This window comes from Akanthomyces muscarius, chromosome 2 (assembly GCF_028009165.1).
Source record: "Akanthomyces muscarius strain Ve6 chromosome 2, whole genome shotgun sequence".
NCBI lineage: Eukaryota > Fungi > Ascomycota > Sordariomycetes > Hypocreales > Cordycipitaceae > Akanthomyces > Akanthomyces muscarius.
Window position 1 is genome coordinate 1293888 of NC_079242.1, and position 22605 is coordinate 1316492.

Below are 22605 nucleotides of genomic sequence, written 5' to 3' on the forward strand. Positions count from 1 at the left end.
CTATAAAGCACGGCAGTCCAAGAAAGAAATTCAAGTTTTTTTGTATTATAGGCTTCCTTTCAAAAAGTGTAAAAAAAAAATGCGACTCGTATACAATCTGGGGGTGGTTTAGGCATTACGAGCCGATGAAGCGGCCGTGGGGAACGGCTGGTGACGACTAGATTGCCGGATCTCGCACTACAAACGTACCCGTTCCCTCCCACAACATGGCCAGTTGAACCATCACTCCCATGCACGATACCAAATTGGCGCCCTCCCCCTCTCTCGCAATGGATACTGAGTACTCTCTGCGCCAGCTCTCCTTTTCCGGCGCAGTCCTCGTGGCCGGCTACCTCACGGTGCGCGTCATCCTCCCGCCGAACCGCACGCCGGCGGACCGGGCGTGGCGGACCGACTCGCTCTGGTTCGCGCGCAGCACCGTCTTGGTCAACCTCGCGGCGGCCGCCATGTCGCTTCTCATCCTCTACCACGCCGCGCTGGCCGCGGCCCCCGCGGCGACGCGGGCCAGGCTCCTCTGCCCGGCGGGCGGCGACGCGCAGCGCAACCCGGCGCTCTTCACCTGGACGCCGCTGACGGCGGCCGCGCTGCTCGCCATCCTGGTCGGGGCGCCGCTGCGCATGGGCGCCTTTGGCGGCCTGGGCGAGAGCTTCACGTTTGGGCTGACCCGGCCGCGCGGCGGGCTGGTGACGACGGGCCTCTACGCGCACGTGCAGCACCCGAGCTACACGGGCATGGGGCTGGTGGCGGCGGCGTGCGGCGCCGTGTTCCTGCGGCTGGACGGCGGCGCCGCGGCGTGCCTGGTGCCGGCGAGGTGGTGGCCGCTCGTGCGGGAATGGAGCGCGGCGGCGTGTGCAGGGGCTGGGCTGCTGGCGGTGCAGCAGATGGCGACGAGGGTGCGCCAGGAGGAGGCGATGCTGAGGGAGCTGTTTGGCAAGGAGTGGGAGGAGTGGCACGCGAGGACGAAGAGGTTTGTCCCAGGGTTGTTTTGAGAGAGTGTGGAATTGAAGACGTGGTGTATGATATGGGATTTCGGGATCGTAGAGCAGACGGTCGTGCGAGCCACATGCAGCGTTAAGACAAGATTAGGTGACACTGGCAACAGGTTGAAGAAGACTTCAGCAATAGAGCTCCTAGGAAGACGAACCCGAACCATGATAATCCAACTCGAATAAAAACGAAAATGAAGAAAGACAATTCCTGGCGCGATATAAATCATTTGTCAATGATACAGTAGCAATTCATAAAGACTGATGCAGACTCATTTATGTCATGCCCATGACGCTGGTATTTCGCTAAAAAAAAAAAAAAAGATTCATAAAAGAAAAAGATAGCCTCGCAAGGACTCGTACATAACCCCTGATCTACTTGACATACCGCCTCCTAGAGTCGGTGACCGGGCAATCCCAGGATCTAACTAACATCTCCGTTCTTCGATATAGGTCGAGTGCGAGGACGCGAGGCAAGGTGTGGAAGCGTCTTTGTAGGGAACGGAAACAGCCCTGGAGGGTTTTTTCTCGAAAGAAGAAATGCCACTCCCTGTGGACGGAAGACCTCAAGAGACAGTAACGTTAGTCCTCACAAAGGACTTGTACACAATGCCTTGTCTGGTTGACAGCTGGTGCCCCGCTGCACTGCACTGCAACTACAACTACAGTGCCTCCAGGTGATTCCGAGCGCTGATGTATGGCGATTTGGTGGCAGTTCGCTCGGAATTACCTCCAGCCCACTGTACAACTGTGCCGACAGCGCTGTGACGCGCTCGCTCTCTTTGGCCACTTAAACGCGTTTCCCAGTGAGCCCGTCTATTTTTTCGAGCTGCCTCAAACCACCTCTTTTGTATATTCACCTCCTCGCTTTTGCCTTTACTGTCCAAACCTACAGCTTGACTCTTTTTTCCTGCACACGGTTCATCTCGCACATGTCTGTCGATTGCCCAATATGCAACAAGCCCGTCAAGTCCTCCGAAATCAATAGCCACATCGACTCTGGCTGCGCGAGCTTCATCGTCGACAAGGAGTCGTCACCCTCGACCGACACCAACGGCACGACCGCCTCATCACAGCAGCAGCAGCAGCCGCCGCCGACACAAAAACGAAGTGCCTCGAGCTTCTTCTCCACGCCCGCGCCGAAACGACAGCAGCAAAATGGAGACGCCAAGCTCGTGACGCCGGTGCCGCTCATCGGCAGGAAGCGCGGCTTCGACGAAGGCCCCGGCGCGAGCGACGCCAACATCAGCCCGCCCCTGCCGAGAGTCGGCGATCTGAGCGAGGTGCCGCCACTAAACGGCGCCAGTGTCGATGAAGCAGCAGCGGCAGCACAAGCACAAGCACCGCCACCACCACCTGCGGCCGCCACGACGCCTGAAAACGGCAAGCTGGTCAAGCGCACCAAGCTCAGCAAGGCGGCGCCGCTGGCCGAGCGCATGCGGCCCACGACCCTCGACGACGTGTGCGGGCAGGAGCTCGTCGGCCGCAACGGCGTGCTACGCTCGCTCATCGAGTCGGACCGGGTGCCGTCCATGATCCTCTGGGGCAGCGCCGGCACGGGCAAGACGACGATTGCGCGGTGCATCGCCCACGCCACCGGGCGGCGCTTCGTCGAGATCAACGCCACGAGCTCGAGCGTCGGCGAGTGCAAGAAGCTGTTCCAGGAGGCCGCCAGCGACCTCGCCCTCGCCGGCCGCCGCACCATCATCTTCTGCGACGAGATCCACCGCTTCAACAAGGCCCAGCAGGACGTCTTTCTGCGGCCCGTCGAGGCGGGCACCGTCACCCTCATCGGCGCCACCACCGAGAACCCCTCGTTCAAGGTCGTCCACGCGCTGCTCTCCCGCTGCCGCACCTTTACCCTGCAGGCCCTCGGCACCGACGACGTCGCCGGCATCCTGCGGCGCGCCCGCGACGCCGAGACTGCGGCCGGCGCGTACCCGCCCACCGAGCTCGTCGACGACGACATGCTGCGCTACCTCGCGCGCTTCTCCGACGGCGACGCCCGCACCGCGCTCAACCTGCTCGAGCTGGCCCTCTCGCTGACGGCCCGGCCCGGCATGACGCAGGACGGCATCAAGGCGGCCCTCACCAAGACGCTCGTGTACGACCGCGGCGGCGACCAGCACTACGATACCATCTCGGCCTTTCACAAGTCGGTCCGCGGCGGCGACGCCGACGCCGCCCTCTACTACCTCGCGCGCATGCTGCAGTCGGGCGAGGACCCGCTGTTCGTCGCCCGGCGCATGGTCGTCATCGCGTCCGAGGACGTCGGCCTCGCCGACTCGTCGCTGCTGCCCCTCGCCACGGCCGCGTACACGGCCGCGCAGCAGATTGGCATGCCCGAGGCGCGCATCCCCCTCGCCCACTGCGCCGTCGCCCTCTGCCTCGCCCCCAAGAGCACCCGCGCCTACCGCGGCCTCAACAACGCCTACACGGCCCTGCGCGAGCCCGGCGTCGCCGCGCTGCCCGTCCCCCTGCACCTGCGCAACGCCCCCACCAGGCTGATGCGCGACCTGGGCTGCGGCGCCGAGTACAAGTACCCGCCCAACTACCGCGACGGCCGCGTGAGCCAGACGTATCTGCCGGAGCAGCTCCTCGGACGGCGCTTCCTGGAGGACAGGGACCTGGGCACCGAGGTGGACCCCGATGTGGTCATCAAGGACGACAGTGCAAAGCCATGAAATGGCACTTGGAGAGAGCGACAAAGGGAGGCAGAAAGAACGGGGATGGGGGAATTCATCATAGCATTCATGGCGCTTCAAATTCTGCAACACAATTTTCATTTAGAGCACATTTCGGCATTGGTTGCTGGACGGTTGTAAAAAGTTGGAAAATAGGATACCAATAAAAGGTTGTACATTTCAATCATTATTCCCAGCTAAATTTCATAGTTGATCCTTCCTATTGATACAAGCATATAAATGATGATGCCCATGCTACAAACGCCGATTATGCTTTGCATGTCCGCTACTCTTCCGTGAGATCAATAATGGAAACGTCGCTCCACCGGGTCACCTTGCCCTTGATTTTAGACCCAACCAGCTTGGCCTCTTCTCGGGCAATCACGTCCTCCCTTTCGTCCAAGTCGACTTCGATTTCGCGAAGCATGCCCGCAGCGCTGGAGATGAGCAACTTTTTCCTCCGTGATGGCGTGGGACTGCCACTCCTATCACTGCTTGCAGCCTGGCTCTCCTGAGACCGGCGTTTGCTGGGCGACGAGGGCTCTTGCGGCGCCATGTCGGATATAGACAGCAGAGAGGAGTCGTCGTCAAACGGATCGTCAAGCAGCTGCTTGTCCGTCAGAGGCGGCAAAGCCGGTGGCACTTTGAATGTGGGCCGGGCCGTCTTTCGGGATGTAAAAACATCCAGTGAGGTCTGTTTAAACTTGGGAGGGGCAGGTTTTGACGCTGCGGGCTTTATCGGCCGTTCCAGCCGCCTCGACCCAGCCTTTAGCCTCGACGGCGAAGAAGCCGCGGCAGGCTGCGAACGTACGGGGCCAGCATCCGTCGCAGGCTGTGAGGCAGGGGCCTGAGAGCAGGGTGCGGTAGATGGCGGCGAGGAGTGGCAGGGAGGACTGGACGAAATGACAATGGCTTCGGAATAGACGGTGCTCCGGGAAGGTCTATGCGGCATGTGTAAGCGAGCTGCGTCCATGTCCGGGCTGCCTGCAGCAGAGGTGCCGGTCTGCTTACTTGGAGATCGCGGGGGCGTCTTGGGTGGTCGAGGCAGTGGAGGCAGCTCCTGAGATTGTATAATGGCGTCGATGGAAGAAGAGGGCACATTCTTCCGAGGTGGCGGCGACCTTTCTTTCGCGACGCTTTCTATAATCGGATTCGACTTCTTGGTGATCCGAAAGAAGCTGTCGATGGCGCCTTTCGGCATTCCAGTGTCCTTGGCTGGTTTCGCAGCCTTCTTGGGCGACTTCTTCTTTGGTGACTTTCGAAGAGTCTTTGCGGCTTCCGCCATCTCAAACTTGTGTATTGATTCGGGCGTATAGTGCCTTGCGACGTCTTCCAAAACCCAGGCCAGCTCAGGGACGGTTACGTCGAAAGTCTGCGGCGTCTTGGCCTCTGTTCCCTGTGAGGGGGCAAATTCATCGTCGCTGTTCAGTGCGAGCCCGTCCCTCCCGTAGTTGATGTTCTCTGCAACCTCCGTTGACAAGTCTATCGGAACCACCTCTTGAGGTATATATGACAGTCGCAATTCTGGGGTGGCGTCGGTGCTGAAATGAGTCCGGCGTTTTGAAATGTCTTGGATGAGGTTACGGGATTGCTTCATGTTTTGGACGAGCATCGCCTGACCCAGCACCCGAATGAACTTTATAGCGCCTTCACGGTAGTCCCAATCAAACGTCTCGCGAGTAAACTCGCGAAGAGAGGCCAAATCAACATTCTTATGCTGGTGTACTTTCTGTTGGATCGTTTCCAGGCTATTTTGCGGCGACACAACCGGATGGGTATAATATCGCAATACTTCCATGTTGGGAAAATCGTCAGGGATGTGCAAGCTTTTGTGTTTTGTGCGAAAATGACCGCTTTCATTGGTGGTGAGCTCATGGCGCAGCTCTGCTCTCCATGCGTCGATGCTGTCCGTGTCTGAAGCCTTGAGACGGCAAAGAGACTTGCCGAAACCAGCATTGGCAGCTTCGCATGCAACCTTTACACCGCAGCCAGGGATTCCGTCGGGGAGATAGTCTCCACCACTCATCAAGGCGACCAGCACCATGCCCTGTCTGTCCAAGCCGTGATTAGCAACAGCAGCTGTGTCGTAAAGCGAAACGTGTGTGGGTGCGGTGGCGGTCTTGCCCTCGGAGGACCAATTTCGAAGCGTTTTTGTGCAGCCAAACATGATTGTGTCGACATCCTCGCTCAGCACAGCGTCGACAATGCCATGACGTTGCAGCAGTGCGCATTCTGCCTCTGCTTCGCCCGGCGCATCCAGCACGGGTAAGCCAAACAAGCGAATCAGGCGCTTGGCCTGTGAGTTTGCAACACCATCGCCGCGACCAGATCTCTTGTTCCGTTTGGTTGTGGGTTTATTTGGACCGTCGAAGAGAAAGACTGGCTGGATGGGAATGGCGAGCAATCGTACAAGTCGGTAGAAGAGGGTTCGAATGGCGGGATTCGTGCCACCTGAAATCGCTTGGTTAGTCTAGACACAGAATGCGCGTCAAGTTTGACCGCACCTCTTGCAGCCTGTGCTTGAAACTGCCAGATGGCGACGTCAACAGCAAGTCGTAGCGGGCGGCCTTCTGCCTTTAATGTGTCGGCCGCGAGTTTGGACAGTGACACGCGCTGGCCAGAGCCAAGCTCTCCATAAATGCTAAGATCGTTAGACAATTGCAAAATTGGAAACGAGGGCAGCATACCCCTTAATACCCATCAGGAAATCATAGTGGCAAGATTGCAGTCGTTGGCAGCGGAGTTGCGTGAGCCGCCCGATGTGAATGTAGCTATAGAGTTCACGCGATGGCCTCCGCCGCGTTGCTCTGGTGAAGGCGCTGGTTGTTGACTTACTTGTCGGTGGATCGGCGCCCAAATCTGCCGGGCGCTGCCAGCTGACAGTGGGCATTGTTAGCGGTCTCAGCGGCCCGCCAGGGGCTCCGGCGCCGGCTTCACTAAAGCTCTCCGTCTCATCACCAACACGTTTCTTGAATGACGCTGCCGCGCCAAATTCGGCATCATGGCATCCGGACATGGCCCGGCCCTGGCCCATAGGAGTGTCTCCAACATTCGAACCGTCTCAGGTCAGCAGTCGACACCCTCAACACCACACACGCCGCCACGTGCCATCTCAGGCTCTTATGGCTCGCCGGCCAGCATCCGCGCGGATGACGATTTCCTGCTCATCGAAATTGGATCTCGGAATGTTCGAGTAGGCTTCGCTGGCGACAGCGTCCCAAAAGCTGTGGTGTCGAGCGGGCCACGAGAGCAACGGCGTGCTGGCGACTTTAGGCAGTGGACGGGACCAGAGGCGCTCGGAGAAAATTGGGCTCCCGAGTATGAGATCTGGCGTTACGACCTGCGAGATTTCGATCTTGGCCTATTCCAAGATAAGCTTGAGAGAGTCTTGCGCGATGCATTCACACGGTACGCGACTCGGCCACTCATAGCTGGACAAACGCTAATTCGCAACCAGACATCTGCTCATTGATTCGCGGCCACGAAGAGCTGGCCTGGTGCTGGACTCTGCAGTGCCTATACCGCTTCTGTCATCCGTTCTTGATATCCTCTTCACAAAATTCCAGGCACCGCTAGTCTCTTTGCTAGCTTCCCCTACAATGACAACAGTAGCGGCAGGCGTCCGCTCAGCGTTGGTGATTGATATGGGCTGGTCTGAGACTGTTGTCACGAGCGTCTATGAATACCGCGAAGTCAAGTGTACTCGCAGTATCCGAGGAGGAAAGAGTCTTCTCAACAAAACTTACAAACTATTACACAACGTCATCACCGGCAAGGAGGACGAGGAAGAATCGCGCGAGTCTGACCATGTTGTCGCCTTCTCCGAATGCGAAGATATCATGTGTCGACTCATGTGGTGCCGAGGAACAGCATTCAAATCTACACAAAGACAGTCAGCACAGCTGGATACTGTGGTGGAACAGGACGAGACGGAAGTGGATGCATCTCATCCGCGAGGAGATGCTAGAATTCCACTGCACTCGACCATCCCGCCAAAGAAAATTGAGGTGTCTTTCGAGAAGCTGGCAGATGTATGCGACGCAGTCATGTTTGACCCCTCGGCAAACCCGTCCGCTTTCGATGATCATGAACTGCCTCTACATTGGCTTGTATATCAGCATCTGCTACAATTACCACTTGATGTCAGAGCTGTTTGCATGTCTCGCATCATGTTCACTGGTGGCTGCTCAAATATTTTGGGCATCAAGGAAAGGCTGGTTGATGAAGTCTCCAGCATCGTTGACAAGCGTGGCTGGACCCCAGTCACTGGAAAGGGCGTCGATCGCCTACGAAACAGTACACAAGTTCGTCGCAGCAGCGCAATTTCACGGCCCACTGAATCTCCCGCCCCTTCAGAGTCAAGCGATGATACCGAGCGATCACAGTCCCGGCCTAGCTCCATTGCTACGCAAACCGAAGAAGATGCCATTGAGGCAAAGCTGGCCAGGAATCGAAAGGTTTTACCACAATTCCAAGGACAGCTGCGCGTGCTTCATTCTTTGGGTCCTTGGGCTGGCGCCAGCTTGCTCTGCCAGCTCAAGATTCCTGCCATGGCAACAGTCGACAAAGAGCTCTGGTTGCAGCAGGGCGCTGGTGGAGCATCGCGCCCCGGTGATGTCGACATCAAGATGCAGCAGAGGCAAAGTATGGGAGCTGGCGGTCTGATAAGAGCAAGCGGTGGTCATCATGTAAATTGGACGTTGGGGCTTTGGGGCTCGATCTGAGCGACGCTTTTGTCCAGTGTATGTCAGGAAGCAATTTCTACGCACCGCCGCCAAGCGGTATCAAGGAAAACATGGTCAATAAGATATCAAAAATAATTAAATCAAAATCGCATGAACAAATTTCAGCATTTTTTTCGCGGTTTTGTCGACTCACTGGTAGTGAGGCTGTCCCCAGATATCACACTCGGCTAATTGCATAAAGCTCTCCTTGCCAAGTCAGCTCACCTCCAACTTTGAACTCAACAACCCTCAACAGCATATAAAACACATCACCAGTCCATCATGCAAAGGGCCGTAAAAAGGCTGAATTGCTCATCGCTGAAGCTGGCCACGCGGCCGGGGTCGCATCGGGGCTACGCGTCGGCCAAGCGCCCGTCCAACGGGCCCAAGCCCGCGCTCGACATCAAGCACATCCGCCAGCACCCCGAGCTCTATGAGACGACGTGCAGGGAGCGCCTGTACACGGCGCAGGCCAACAACCCGGCCAAGATTATCGCGCTGAGCGAGCAGCTGGTGCAGCTGCAGCACAGCGGGCGCGGCCTGCGCGAGCGCGCCAACCTGCTGCGCCGCGTGCTGGCCAACCCCGCCACGCTCACCGACGACAGCACGCTCGGGGACCTCAAGGCGCTCAGCCGGGAGGAGCTGCACGCCGACGCGCGGCGCATCAAGGAGGAGCTAGCCGTCATCGTGCAGGCCGAGACGGACGCGCAGCGGGCCATGGAGGAGCTCGCGCTGCAGCTGCCCAACCTCACCAGCGCCGAGACGCCGCGCGGGCCGGAGCCCCGCGTGCTGACCTACATCAACGAGAAGCCCTTTTTCGACGAGGAGGGCCGCAGCAGCAGCAGCGGCAGCCACAACATCTGGCGCTCGCACGTGCACATTGGGGCCGAGCTCGGCATCCTCGACTTTGCCAGCGCGTCGCAGACGTCGGGCTGGGGCTGGTACTACCTGGTGGGCGCGGCGGCGCAGCTCGAGCAGGCGCTCGTGCAGTACGCCCTCGCCGTCGTCACGCGCCACGGATGGACGCAGGTCGCGCCGCCCAGCGTCGTCTACGGCCACATTGGCGCTGCGTGCGGCTTCCAGCCGCGCGACCAGCACGGCGAGCAGCAGGTCTACGCGATTGCGCAGTCGCCCGAGGACGCCGCCGCGGGCGTGCCGCCGCTCGCCCTTGCCGGCACCTCGGAGATTCCGCTCGCCGGCATGAAGGCCATGGCGACGCTCGACACGGCGGACCTGCCGCTGAAGCGCGTGGCCGTGTCGCGGTGCTACCGCGCCGAGGCCGGCGCGCGCGGCGCCAGCACCCGCGGCCTGTACCGCGTGCACGAGTTCACCAAGGTGGAGATGTTTGCGTGGACGCGCGCGGACCCGGACGAGGCGCAGGACGTCTTTGACGAGATGCTCGACATGCAGACCGAGATTGTCGGGTCGCTGGGCCTGCACGCCCGCGTGCTCGAGATGCCCGCGGGCGACCTCGGCGCGTCGGCCGCGCGCAAGGTCGACATGGAGGCCTGGTTCCCGAGCCGCCAGGAGCACAGCGCCGGCTGGGGCGAGGTCACCTCGGCCAGCATGTGCACCGACTACCAGACCCGGCGGCTGCAGACCCGCGCGAGACCCGGCGGCTGCAGCGGTGGAAGCGCGGATGCTGGGTTCCCGTGGACGCTCAACGGCACGGCGCTGGCGGTGCCGCGCGTGCTGGCCGCGTTGCTCGAGGTCGGCTGGAACGAAAAGGCCAAGACGGTGACGATTCCGGAATGTCTGAGGCCGTGGATGGACGGGCGCGACAAGATTGGCCCGCCGACGCCTCGCAAGAAGTCGTCCAGTTAGAGCGTATAATTTAGATCTGGTGGAGAGGAGATTTCCTTGATACTTTACGTGTGTACTATCCTTCTGCTGTATGAATACTTGCATTGGACTGGCATTTTTAGTCACGGTTTGCCATGAACCATTAAAAATAATACCACTTTTGATATTTTGTACTATCACAAGTCTGAGCGCTGAAACATGGCTTTATCTACTATTTATCAGGGGTATTTTTTTGCACTTGATAAAAACGATTTGAATCATAAGATGTCGTTGGCTCGTCAAGAAACCTCACTCCCCTCACCGCGGCGGGGGACTAATCGAGTTCCAGGTATGGCGCGTGCTTATCGTCTTCTTGCGTATGTTCAGCATCACGTCGTGCTCCATCTTGACAATGTCCTTTTCGAGGTCCTCGTCGTCGCGCGCGTACTGCGCCTCCTTGTGCTTGTCGTACCAGATCCAGATGCCCACGATGGCGGCCGTGATGGGGATGGTGAGGAGAAAGTAGACCCAGAGCTTGTCCGATATGACCGGGTCGGCGGCTTTGTACGCCTCCCAAGTCAGTATGTGATGCTTTCTTCTTCTTCTTTTTTTCCTGTGTGTCTTTTTTTGTCTGAGGGGGGAGAGGGAGGAGTGCTTACAGGATTGAAAGTTGAAAAACGTCATGCTGAATACAGACGCGAGAAAGGTGCCCGGGAGAAAGAGCGTGCCGAGCAGGGAAATCGTCTTCATGGCGGTGCTGTCGCGCTTGCTGGCGTGGGCGATGCGGCGCTGCTCTCCGGCGATTTCAAGATTGAGACGGGCCTCTCGCTGCGACATGATGTTGTAAAGCTATACACCCACACGAGTTGCTAGTCAGTCTCTCTTGCATCCTCTCTTCCCAATTCTCTCGAGCGCAACAAAACTCACCGCTTCTCTCTGCACCTTGAGCCGCTGCAGGGTCGTATGGATATAATTCTCCAGCCCCGTAAGCTTGACCTTGTAAAAGTCCATGCGGGCGAGCATGGACCGATGCAGTCTGTCCAGCTCCCTTCTCTGCTTCTCCCTCGCCACCGCCGCCTCGCCCCCCTGCGGCCCCTCCTTGTCCCTCCTCGTCGCCCCGTGCATGTCCTTGAACATGGCCATTGCCTTTTCCATCTCGAGCGTCAGCGCCATGTACGCCTGGGGCCGCTTCCAGAGCACGTTGGAGTGGCACTCGACCAGGTCCCTGTTCAGGCCGTCGACCTCGAGGCGGCCGTTCTGAAAGTACTGCGCCTCGACCTCGACCTCGTCGCGCATGCTGACGGCCTGCTCGAGGTGCCGCAGCCAGTCGCGCGCGTCGCGCTGCTTCTGGTCGTTGGCGGGCGAGAGGTCGTGCGCGAGGATAATGGTCGGCAGCAGCAACGGGTGGCCGACCTGCGCGGCGCACGCCCGCACGTGCTTGAGCGCGGCGACGACGTCGGACGACGGCGTGCCCTTGACGAAGCCCGACGTGACGCCCGTGGCGAAGCGGTGCGACAGCATCATCTCCCAGCCGCGCGTTCGGCCCTTTTTGCGCACGTCGGACTTGCGATGCAGGATGTCTGAAGCGGGGGAGAGTCAGCCGGGGAGTTTGGGTGCACGAGCTTGCAAAGTGACACATACGAAGATGGGGATCAGCGTCGTCATGATCGTATGAAGTCCAGAAGAACGGGCCCACGACGGACGTGGTTTCTATCCCGCGAAAGGGCAGGCGGAGAACCCGGACCATTTGCTCATAGGCATCCTTGGGGAGGGACAGGACCTTGGGCATAAAGGTGTCTTTGTCCTTGGCATCGGTTTGGACGCTGCAAGCTGATCAACACGAGTCCGTCCACACACGCACAGTCATGGCCCTGCATTCTTGCCCCTTCAGCACTTACATTAGTCGCATACCACTTAAAAGCGTCGTTCCGGGCCGTAAATTTGGCGGCGTAAAGGCCCCCTACCTGAATTAGCATCATCTTTGATCCGCCATAGGTTGCAGCCACAAAAAGACGTACCCGTTGGAAAAGAAAATTTTCAAATTCATCCGGCGTTAGAGGATGCTCTTCACATGAATTGTGAAAAGGGTCCTGTAATCTTGGTCAGTCTTGTTAAACCCCCCAAGCTGGATCGAGAGGCCGCCTACCGAGTAGTTAAAGATTTCCACATATTTCGTCTCCTCTTGCACCACACGGCACTCATTGACATATTGCCGAAATAAATAGTCGTCCATCCTGTCCACCGGTTGCCAGAAAACGCGTCTCCCCGTAGCCGTCGCGTTACTGGTAAACCCTAAAACCTAGGAGTTGAGAATGCAAGTTCTGCCCCCGGCCCTCGTTGCGGCAGAAAAGAGGCTGGTGATAATCTCTGGCGTGTGCCGCTAGTTGATCTACCCCCGGCAAGTACAAGACTTGGACAGTGTGCAACGAAACGGTTCGAATCGCAACGCCAAGATACGGTTCCGATCGCAAAGGGAATGGGATGCAACAGATAGAAACCAGGTGTCAATTGTGAAAATCTCATCTCAACAGGCCGCACCGGATGGCCGTCTGTCCGCGCGGCTGATTGGCAGTGAGCTGTAGATCCCCAGCCTCCGCTGTCGTGCAGCATGGCTGCAGAAAAAGTGTTTAACCTTTCCGCACAAAGTACAATACACGCCCACTTGCGGATAGTGTCCTGCAGCGGCCCCCCCTGTAATGCTCACCGAATAGACTCGCCTAGAACCGAGGCCAGCCATCTGTTCATGCCGGCAATTCAGGATGGACGACTGCTTGTGCGCCGTTACTCTGGCTGTCACTGATGCTTATTGAGAGTCAAAAAATTCATATTCAAGAGGTCTTTTTTTGGTTTGATTTCTTTTTCCATCTCGTCAACACGGTATAAATATTTGGTGATACAGATGCTTCTCATAGTGCATGTGTTTGAAGGCTCGGAGCGTGCGGTATTGTGTAAACAAGGACTTCGCCATTTCTTAGCCTCCCGTCGGTATTCGCCAGCACCCAAACAAAACAAAACATCATCATGCCTGTTGGTTTTCATGTCTGGCAACAGAGCCCAACAGACAAGGCTACGTCGACCGCCCTGCAGTCGATTGCGTCTGTCATTGTCCACAACCCCGTTAATCGTTGATTCATCGGCACTTGGTTCAAAACTCGGCGAACAAGTGACCGTAACTAGCGTGAGTGTTAGCGTTTGAATGCAAGATAGGGTTCAATGCAGGTACGTACTCATCGTTTCCACCGGCGTGACCGTAGCCATCCGGATCCTCTGCATATCTGTCAAACTGGCTTGCGTCGCCCGTGCCAGCCTTGACTGGCGGCGTGTACGGCGCGTCAATGTCCTTTCTAGCCAATCGATCCCAGGTGACTTCAGCGAACCACGGGTGGTTCTTGACATCGGCGGGGCCACCGTAGAGGTTGCCAAGCCTCTTGGTCAGATCTGCTGTGATGAGTCGTTCGAGCAGATTTTGGGCATCTGCGTTTACATATGCGGGATATTTAACTTTGCCCTTGAGAATGTTCTCATATATTCTCATTGGTGAGCCGCTATCCCAAAATGGCGTGTAGCCGCACAGCATTTCGTAGATGAGGATGCCAAGAGACCACCTAGCAGCAATTAGCCATCAGTATTGGCTGGGAAGGAAGACTCGCTATTCTTACCAGTCTACAGACTTGTTGTAGCCCTTGTTGGAAACGACTTCGGGGGCCAAATAATCGGGAGTGCCGCAGAGCGTCCATGTCTTGTCTGGGACACGCTTGGCAAAACCAAAGTCGGTGATCTTGAGATGCCCATGACGATCAAGTAGCAAGTTTTCCGGCTTCAAATCTCTGTAAATGATGTTTTTCGAGTGCATGTACTCGAGCGCCAGGGTGGCTTCGGCAGCATAAAACTTGGCAACGGGGTTGGGGAAACGCTGTTTGCGCGTGTTAGTTTGAAATGCCGGTACTATTAGCTGGGCATCGGTTGCATCTTACCCCGGATTTTCTCAATAGGGAAAAGAGCTCGCCACCTTCAACAAAGTCCATGACCATGTATAGGTTCTTCCAGTCCTGGAAAGTTCCCCAGAGGGTGATGAGGAAGGGGTGCTTGACATCGCTGAGCATGCGACGCTCGTCGTTGGTGTGCTCTACCTGCTTCATCTTGACAACCTGTGCCTTTTTCAAGACCTTGATGGCGTAGAAACGCTGGTTGTGCTTGGACTGGACGAGGTGGACTCGGCCGAAACTACCGGTGCCGAGTGTTCTGAGGATGTCAAAGTCGGTCAATGAGTATTTGCCCTTTGTGGTGCGCGGCTGGGATATCGAGGCCTGCTGCTGGTGATGGCCTTGGTGTTGCTGCTGCATCTGCTGAGCCTGCTGGTAGAGAGGCACCTGTTGCTGGTGTTGGGGCTGCATGACGGCGCCAGGGACAGGATGAGCCTGCTGCTGCTGCTGTCGAAGACGCTCGTGGTCGGTACCAGGGCTCTCGCTGGCGGCATGGAGGTTCTGAGGGACGAGGTTGGCGGGGTAATGGGAATTGGGATAATTGTTATTATTGACAGCGGCAGCGTCGGGTTGCTGGGTGTTCATTAGGTTGCTGATTGTAGGGAGGTTTTGGTGTTGGAGGGTCCCTGCCCCTCCGTACGCGGGATTCATCTCGGATTGTTGGTGCTGCTGCTGTTGCTGGGCGGCGGTGTCGCTAGCAGCCTGCGCTTGCTGCTGGGAGGTTGCGGTCGTCGAGGCTGGGATCGAGTTCGGGGCTGCGCCGTGGCTGGGCGGACTTGCCTGAGACGACGCGGCGGCGGCAGCAGCGCCAGCAGACTGGCGGGAAGAGTCAAAGGGCTTCGAGTTTGTGGGTGCAACCGGGCTAGTGGGGTTTGATGATGACGGATCAGAGGTGCCCTCTCTCGTCCTCTTCTTCTTCAAGAAGCCTAAGCTAGGCATGTGGTGAGAGGGTGCTGGTGCGCGGTTTGCTTCCCAGGGGAGGGCGGGGAAAGGTGAATTGGCTTTTTGCCGCAGTGAAGCAAGTCGACGGCCCGGCCAATGGCAAAGTGATGGGATCGACTGCGCAGGCCGAAGCAAAGACTGAGAAAGAAGGGCGGCGGCGGGAAATCGGCAAAGCGGGGTGATGAGAGAGAGAGAGGTAGAAGGGAGCTTTTGGTACTGGAGCTGGGCTGCTGGCAAGTATCCTTCTAGGTTGGGTAGCAAGCTGAATTGGAATTGGGCGCAGACGGCGAGAGATGCGGCTGGAACAGGATACTACAGCATGAGGCGAAGTCAGGAATCCATGTACCCAGGACTTTCGATGGAGAGAGGAAGAGGAGATGAGCTAAAGAGAGAACCGGGCAACGAGCCAAAGGGTTGATTGACACCAAAAGGTGGTGGTGTTGAAGGTGGAGGAGAGGGAGGGAGATGCGGGGGTGTAGGGAGGTACCTGCCCCGGCTACCAAAAACTGCGCTAATCGCATGTACCTTGACTGTAGCTCGTTGGCACCGCTTTTAGCTTGGCTTAACGAAGAAGCACCACCGTCACCAGTAGGTAGCTTTCCGGATGAGGCCTTGCGACGCTGGCGGTTGCGGTCGCGACTAGCCGGCACTTGTGCCAGCTGACAACCAGGCGCGGCATTGGAATTTGCACCGATTGCTATCATGGTCATTCTTACCATCATCATTCAAGCCTACAGACGCAACTCATGCCCGCCCTAAGCACTCCAAGTACACACATGGACACGCAGTTGGTAGCTCAAAGCCACAGCGCATGTCAGTGGAGCAGCCCGTTCGACTTGCAGCAGAGCTACCTGCTGTAGCTCCCTGCGGGTGGCACGCCATACCTACCTATACGTATCCGTCTTGAACCACGCCCGCGTCCAATTGAGCTGGAAAGGTATTACAAGTGATGAAGCAACTACACTACAAGGCTTCAATTTTCCCCATCACACACGGCACAGCCACATTCCTTCCTGCTGCGTGCCCCCCAGCCGGAATTGGCCCTCGAGCCCGAGTGCCGACGGAGCGATCCCCAGTGGGGGGGGGGCAGCAGGTCGGGTAGCACAAGCTCGGGAGCCTGCTCACACCTCATTCAGTGTAGCAGTAGCGGCACCCACCGTACTGGATGCGGCAACACATCCCTTCCCAACAGGTAACCCCGGCAGCTCGCTATGGTTTGCGGCTGGTAATACCACGAAGCAGACTCTTGCCGTCCCAACCGGCATAAAAATACTCGTCTCGTTTTTTAGCTCTCGTTGCCTTTTTTTGCAGCCGGCGCCAGTGTTTCATCTTCATCTTGGCTGCTTCGCTAGCACCAGCATCATGACAAGATGGGGTACCTGGGCTTCTCCCAAACCAGCCAATGCATCAACAGCCCATGGCATCATAAGTGCATATCGTTCAATAGCTGGCCATTCGTAAAAAACGCCGGGCAAGAGATGATGGGCAAATGTCTCTCAGGTGAAGAACCAGGCTTGCACAAATTCGTGGGAAATCTCAATGCTGATAGTCTTCACTGTGCCGGCTTACCCCATCAATCATACATACAGCTTACCCTGCAACAACTAGAAGTCCTCCCTCTAAACAGGTACCGCAATCGGGCAAGACCATGGCATAGATATCCGCGACAATTCTATCATTTGTCATTTTAGAGTTCCCAAACCATCTGCCATCGGCACAGCGGTATCGCAAGTCGCTTAGCGATCAATAAGCTTTATGCCCTTGGGGTCCATTTCCTCTTCCGGGCGACATAGTTGAAAAGCGGAAATGGAAAGGCTGCTCAACGACCAAGGGTGACAATGGTCCCAAGATGCCGAGCGCTCGCCACGGCTAGATCAGGCGACCAGGAACGATCTTATACGGCACCGAAACCGGCAACTCCTGATCCAATTGTCCGCGGAAAGCACCAGCCTACATGGTCACGCAAGAAGACACACTGAGCTATCCATATGGTTGTTCGTGTTGTAATTTTTATTACCCTGCCTCGTACACAATTTCAACACCACTCTCTCAGCATCGCATTGGAAACATGTAGTTCTCCATCTCACAAAATGCAAAATCTCACAATAGCATTGGCAAACTGCCCGCTTTTGGCTCCCTCGCACATGCTATAACAAATAAACAGTCGACCCAACTCAATCAGCCTCCTCACTCGCTCCTCGTGCCAAGACACTGTCTTTGGCTTAGAAGCGGTGGCTGCGGTACTTGGCGCGGTAGGCGGTGAAGCCGACGTACGCACCACCGGCGGCGATGAAGAAGAGAATGATCTTGGTGAAGAACCAGGTCCACGAGCCGCCGCCCTTGGACGAGTAGTTGCTGTACGAGCTGCGGCCGCCGCGGTTGCTGTTGGCGTTGTCGCGCTGCGCCGAGGGCGAGCCGGGGTTGGCGTAGAGGTTGTACGTCTTGACCGACACAATGTCGTGGTTGTCGCTGAGCTCGCCCGTCTCGGCGCTGAAGCCCAGGTAGGCAATGTTGGGCAGCTGCGGGGGGCGGTCGACGTCGAAGCACGTCTGCCACTCGTCCTCGTTCTTGTATTGCAGCTCCAGCCGCAGGTACTTGTCCTGAAAGTACGTCAGGCGCAGCTTGGTCGGGACCGAGGCGTGGCGGATGCCGCGTGCCGAGCAGCCCGCCAGCTCGGCGTCCTTGCCGTCGTTGTTCTTGTCGTAGAACTTGCTGCCGTCGCTGTGCATCGCCATGACGTAGGGGAACACCACGCCGGGCCGGTTGTTCTTGTACGTGTCGATGAAGACACCCAGGCCGTCAAACTTGTCGCTGCTGCCAAAGATGGGGCCCATCTCGCCGCGCTGGCGCGTCACCCACATAGCGAGACCGTCGCCGAACAGCTGGTTCTTGCCCGAAATCTTGAACTCGACCTCGACCTCCCAGTTCGTCGCCGTCAGCGGGACGCGCGAGAAGAGCCATCCGCTCTGCGAGGGGCGGTCCGAGGTAAGGCGAACGTAGCTGAGGGTTGTCTTGTGTTAGCAGCATGTCAAGTTCGTCGATGAGGAGGGCCAGGTATCAGGTCGGGCGGTAAAGACGTACGAATCGGTGCGCACAATCGTGTCGCCGCCAAAGTCGAACCATCGGCTCTGCATATCCGAGTCGAGGTAAGGCTGCATCGCATCCTCTGTTAGCTTTCTGCCGTATCGTATCCTCACGTGCTTCCGTGTCCATGCTGGTGACCGACCTGCTCGAGCGTGTGTGTTCGCAGCTGTAAACGATAACCGTGTTAGCCAACCCAACTCAATTGTACAATCATCCTCGTCTCGCATCACGAACCGATATGCGTCGCATGTCATCCTGCGCCTGGGCGCCCCAGGCCAGGGCTCCGACAAGGACGGCCGCGACCGAAGAGTACCACATCGTGTTTGTGCGGTCTATAAGTTGCCAGACCAAGGTGTTGAAATGCTTTGTCCGACGATCTTGGTCAAAATCTCCAATGCACTGAAGCCAAGCCAGGAGTTTTGCTGTTGATATTCGTTCGTCCGCAACCTGTCTTTGAGGTCCGGGAAAGGGAATTTGGGCGCTGGCTGGAAAAAAGAGAGTGGTGGTTGGAGCGTGGTCAAAGGTGCTGCCCCTAGCTACAGCTGTCCTCTTTCAAGTCGCTTTTTGGTGCCCGCTTTGGCTCTGGTCTTGCCCGCGCCGCCCCCCGTGCCAGGGTCTTGGCGTCACCGTGTCAAAAGCTCGCTCCTGCTGCTGCACATGCCAGCCTTGCGCCACGTATCCACCAGCCACAACTGGCGCCACATTTTCGTTTTCCTTTTCGGCTTCCTGGTCGCAAGCTTCGTAGAACTACCTGCGTCCATCTCGAGCTTTTTTCAATTCCAGAATATTATCGCATTCGCACTCCACAACAATGTCTACGGACTCGGAAACCGTCAAGCGGACTGTCATGAAGCAGGTCCTCGAGGAGGCCAACCTTGCCAATGCCCGTACTTTGATCGAGGTGTGTTCCCAATCCCCCTTCGCCAGCTACCTCGCTCCATGAAGATCCTCCAAGACTGACCACACCGCAGAACGTCCAAACAAACTGCTTCGAAAAGTGCATCCTGAAGCCTGGCACCTCCCTCTCCAAGAGCGATGAGGCCTGCGTCACATCCTGCATGGAAAAGTACATGGCTGCGTGGAACCAGGTCAACGCCGCCTTCATCACCCGCATCCGCCGCGAGCAGGCCACCCTCTAAGACCGAAAGCCCCAATCAAAAAGATTTGTACCATCAACAAGAAACGGACGAATATCACGAACAAGAGGGAAAAGCATACATGGCCCTATCTGCCAGCAATATAATGGAAACTTGGGAATTGGATACCATAATGGCCGTTGTTGTTGCTGCTGAGAAGAGCGACCTGTACAATAGACGATGGAGCTTCCTTTAGGTTATCTGTCCGGGATATATGTACCTATAGACCCGAGCTGTCATGCGAAGCTCATTTAGAATTTCAATCACGTCTCAAAAGGGAAACGAGAACTCCAGATGGAGGAACTAGGCCGCTTCCAAGGGTATCTATTGTTGTACATGCAATTCGTCTACATACTGCAAGGTATTTCACGGCGCAGCGCCGCCCGCCTTTTTGGCCTCCTCTGCTGCCCGTTTTCTGGCCAGATATCTCTCCTTGGCACTGGAGATCTCGCCCTCCGTCTTGCGGCTCTTGGCGGCCCGCTCCAGCTCCTGCTTCTTCGTCTCCTCCTCCTCGTACGCGCGCTTCATCGACCGCTCCAGCTGCTCCTCCATCATCCGCGATTGGCGCTCCCGCATGGCCTGCCGTCTCCCGGCCTGACCGGGCAAATGGTTCTCTTTGCGCTCGCGCTCGTCGGGCCTTTGCTGCTGCTGCTGCTGCTGCTGGACGGCCGTCTTCTTCTTGGCGTCTAGATTCAGGCCGCCCCGGAGCAGTTGTCTCTTGTCCACCACCTGCCCGTCTTCATTGACGTCAACGGACGCACCCTTTTCGTTCATGGCTTTGGCACGTGCCGCTTGTGCTTTATCATCGTCCGCTTCCTCCCCTGCATCTAGCTCCTCTGCGTCCTTGGTGCCAGCATTCTTGGCCATGTCCTCTGCCGCCTTGACCGACTCGGCGTGGCGCTGCTCGTCCTTGTCCAGCAGCTTGCGGTAAAATGCCGACATGCCACCGCCCTTGTTCTTCTTGGCCTCCTCCTCTTCCCTCTTCTTCTCCTCTTCTTCTATGCGCCTATTTTCCTCCTGCTGCTTCTTATATGCCGCCGTGACAAACTTTTCTTTGTCGGCAAACTCCTCGCCTTCAGCCTCCCGTTCGCGCGCAATTTTCTTCTCCTCGGCAATGAGCAGATCCCTCTTGCGCACATCCGCCGCTTGTATTAAATTCTTCATATATTTAGGCTTCTTTTCGACATCTTCCTTTGTGGCGTGCTTTTTGGGCTTCAACGAATCGTAAACGTTGTCGTACTCGTAGACGCTGGCGTCCACCTCGGCCGCTGCCTCGGCATTCCTGCGCGATGCGAGCGAGCTCGATAGATCGCCAAACATGGCATTGGTTTGTGATTTGACATTGAGCTTCGGCGGTGGGCCTTTGGCAGCCAGGCCTGGTTTCGATTTGGGCTTGCGCGACCCAGAGTCTTGCTTCGGTTGCGAGGCGCCAAAATCGTCGAGGTCTCCGCCGATCGCCTGAGCCTTGGTGCTGGAATCGCCGTCGTTTACATCGGAGTCGGAGTCGTCACCGCCGAACATGGGCTTTCGGCGCGGTGCGGCAGGCTTGGAAGCGCCCGGCTTCTTGAGGTTCAGCCCGAAGGAGAGTGGCTTGCTCATTGCCGACTGATCCGCAGCGTACAGTATCTCTAGCAAAACCGAATGCTCTCGCAAGCTGCAGGAGTGCCCAAGGTAACCAGAAATCTAGTCGGATATCTGTGCGTTCGATATGGCGTGCCGCTGAGAGTCTTCGCGTGATCGTTGAAGAACCCGGGCTTGCGTTTCAAGGTCCACCGCCGTGGTACTTGTAGAGTGCCCGAGTATTTCTAGTGGAGCTCGCCACAGTGCCGTCTCGGACAGGCTCCGGAGCACATGCCGTCGTCCACAGTTCAAGACTCTGGATTCTTCAACAGCAAACAAAACAATTTACTCTTTTAAACTTGCATAACATGATCGCTTCTGACGAGCTCTCGGAAACCATAAATTTTATCGGAAACGTGCCATCGAGTATGAATAGTGGCGACCATGCCGTCCATGAAACAGGCTTGCATTAAAATTCCAGCGTATCTAGTTATCTTATATTCCAAGAGAGTCTTCAAATTAGATCCGACTCAATAGTAACTGAAACTCATAATGAGAATCATACGACATGATGCGACATGACATCGGCCAAAGCGTGCAATGTAGTCTCTGCCAGACGGCTCTGATCAGTCAGCTTTTTGCCCCGCGGCATCGGCAACTAACATGATAGCCATCGCTCGCCATCTGATCAAGCGATTTTCGACATTTAAATCTCCCACCTATACCAACCTATAACACAGGTCGACAGCGACTAGTCTGACTGCTGCTTTCGAGAAACGCACACTAGAGCAGCCGCATATCTCGGCAAATCTAATACCCTCTTCCTGCTTTGTAGGCCGTGAACTATTCGCCACGCGACCCTGCAGATACATACGACACCGGACATGACGACATGCAGTACCTGTTTAACGATACTTGCCCCCGGCGACGGGGAGAAACTCTCCGAGAAGCCGCCGCCAGACCAGCGCCGAGTCCCTTGCTGCGACAGGATCATATGCGGTGACTGCATCGTGGTGCGTATTACAGACCTGTCTCGTCGGCGTGCGATCCGAATTGCCCAACTAACGTCGTTGGCCCTTCATTCAGAATAACTTTCGCTTCGCAGCCTACTGTCCCTACTGCCAAATAGCCAGCGAGCCCAACCCGCTACCACAAGGTCTCAAAGCCCCCCCAGCATACGACGCGTCCCAACTACACGCCGCCAAGCGTCAGCGACAACCGCCGCCGCGGCCGTCGCCTGCATACGATCCTCCGCCGTACGGGACATGCGACGGCGGCGGCGACGACGAAAAGGCAGCCGCCGCCGACGACACGCTGCACTTTCTCAACCACGAGCACGACAGCATCCTCTCGCTGTCGCTGCGGTACGGCGTGCCGCAGGATGCGCTCCGCCGCGCCAACAACATCAACAGCGACCACCTGCTGCTGGCGCGCAAGACCGTCGTCATCCCGGCGGCGTACTACAAGGGCGGCGTCAGCCTCTCCCCGCGGCCCGTCGAGGGCGAGGACGAGGAGCTGCGCAAGAGCAAGATTCGCAGGCTCATGACGGCCTGCAAGCTTGCCGACTACGCCGTCGCCCAGCTCTACCTCGAGCAGGCGGGCTACAATCTCGAGCGCGCTGTTGACAGGTATGTTGGTGATGAGGCCTGGGAGCAGGCACAACGGGACAAGAACAAGAACAACGCCAGCAATATGCGGTGGTTCTTCGGTGGCATGAGATAGAA

General features: G+C 57.2%; 12 protein-coding genes across 12 annotated transcripts; 6 read left to right on the forward strand and 6 right to left on the reverse strand.

The window, feature by feature from the left end:
- Positions 1-269: 269 nt before the first annotated feature.
- LMH87_003529 (uncharacterized protein) lies at positions 270-989 on the forward strand (the record flags this gene model as incomplete). The annotated part of the gene is made up of 1 exon (XM_056194133.1): positions 270-989. The coding sequence occupies one exon, from the start codon at positions 270-272 to the stop codon at positions 987-989; it is 720 nt and encodes a 239-aa protein (XP_056048324.1).
- Positions 990-1918: 929 nt separating this feature from the next.
- On the forward strand, positions 1919-3670 carry LMH87_003530 (uncharacterized protein; the record flags this gene model as incomplete). Its single annotated transcript, XM_056194145.1, has 1 exon — positions 1919-3670. The coding sequence occupies one exon, from the start codon at positions 1919-1921 to the stop codon at positions 3668-3670; it is 1752 nt and encodes a 583-aa protein (XP_056048325.1).
- A 286-nt stretch (positions 3671-3956) lies between these two features.
- LMH87_003531 (uncharacterized protein) lies at positions 3957-6560 on the reverse strand (the record flags this gene model as incomplete). Its single annotated transcript, XM_056194156.1, has 5 exons — positions 3957-4425; positions 4482-4611; positions 4682-6121; positions 6175-6311; positions 6358-6560. 5 exons carry the CDS (start codon positions 6558-6560, stop codon positions 3957-3959), a joined length of 2379 nt encoding a protein of 792 aa, XP_056048326.1.
- Positions 6561-6671: 111 nt separating this feature from the next.
- On the forward strand, positions 6672-8394 carry LMH87_003532 (uncharacterized protein; the record flags this gene model as incomplete). Its single annotated transcript, XM_056194167.1, has 2 exons — positions 6672-7078; positions 7128-8394. 2 exons carry the CDS (start codon positions 6672-6674, stop codon positions 8392-8394), a joined length of 1674 nt encoding a protein of 557 aa, XP_056048327.1.
- A 282-nt stretch (positions 8395-8676) lies between these two features.
- Positions 8677-10218, forward strand: LMH87_003533 (uncharacterized protein; the record flags this gene model as incomplete). Its single annotated transcript, XM_056194179.1, has 1 exon — positions 8677-10218. The coding sequence occupies one exon, from the start codon at positions 8677-8679 to the stop codon at positions 10216-10218; it is 1542 nt and encodes a 513-aa protein (XP_056048328.1).
- A 276-nt stretch (positions 10219-10494) lies between these two features.
- On the reverse strand, positions 10495-12409 carry LMH87_003534 (uncharacterized protein; the record flags this gene model as incomplete). Its single annotated transcript, XM_056194190.1, has 7 exons — positions 10495-10736; positions 10836-11025; positions 11104-11756; positions 11818-11999; positions 12075-12136; positions 12195-12266; positions 12323-12409. 7 exons carry the CDS (start codon positions 12407-12409, stop codon positions 10495-10497), a joined length of 1488 nt encoding a protein of 495 aa, XP_056048329.1.
- A 912-nt stretch (positions 12410-13321) lies between these two features.
- On the reverse strand, positions 13322-14744 carry LMH87_003535 (uncharacterized protein; the record flags this gene model as incomplete). Its single annotated transcript, XM_056194201.1, has 4 exons — positions 13322-13349; positions 13404-13781; positions 13836-14089; positions 14151-14744. 4 exons carry the CDS (start codon positions 14742-14744, stop codon positions 13322-13324), a joined length of 1254 nt encoding a protein of 417 aa, XP_056048330.1.
- Positions 14745-15346: 602 nt separating this feature from the next.
- LMH87_003536 (uncharacterized protein) lies at positions 15347-15826 on the reverse strand (the record flags this gene model as incomplete). Its single annotated transcript, XM_056194212.1, has 3 exons — positions 15347-15413; positions 15627-15760; positions 15818-15826. 3 exons carry the CDS (start codon positions 15824-15826, stop codon positions 15347-15349), a joined length of 210 nt encoding a protein of 69 aa, XP_056048331.1.
- Positions 15827-17323: 1497 nt separating this feature from the next.
- Positions 17324-18503, reverse strand: LMH87_003537 (uncharacterized protein; the record flags this gene model as incomplete). Its single annotated transcript, XM_056194224.1, has 4 exons — positions 17324-18101; positions 18183-18253; positions 18328-18351; positions 18420-18503. 4 exons carry the CDS (start codon positions 18501-18503, stop codon positions 17324-17326), a joined length of 957 nt encoding a protein of 318 aa, XP_056048332.1.
- Positions 18504-18996: 493 nt separating this feature from the next.
- On the forward strand, positions 18997-19324 carry LMH87_003538 (uncharacterized protein; the record flags this gene model as incomplete). The annotated part of the gene is made up of 2 exons (XM_056194235.1): positions 18997-19086; positions 19157-19324. 2 exons carry the CDS (start codon positions 18997-18999, stop codon positions 19322-19324), a joined length of 258 nt encoding a protein of 85 aa, XP_056048333.1.
- A 363-nt stretch (positions 19325-19687) lies between these two features.
- On the reverse strand, positions 19688-20920 carry LMH87_003539 (uncharacterized protein; the record flags this gene model as incomplete). Its single annotated transcript, XM_056194248.1, has 1 exon — positions 19688-20920. One exon carries the CDS (start codon positions 20918-20920, stop codon positions 19688-19690), a length of 1233 nt encoding a protein of 410 aa, XP_056048334.1.
- Positions 20921-21765: 845 nt separating this feature from the next.
- On the forward strand, positions 21766-22603 carry LMH87_003540 (uncharacterized protein; the record flags this gene model as incomplete). Its single annotated transcript, XM_056194259.1, has 2 exons — positions 21766-21894; positions 21968-22603. The coding sequence occupies 2 exons, from the start codon at positions 21766-21768 to the stop codon at positions 22601-22603; spliced, it is 765 nt and encodes a 254-aa protein (XP_056048335.1).
- Positions 22604-22605: the final 2 nt, after the last annotated feature.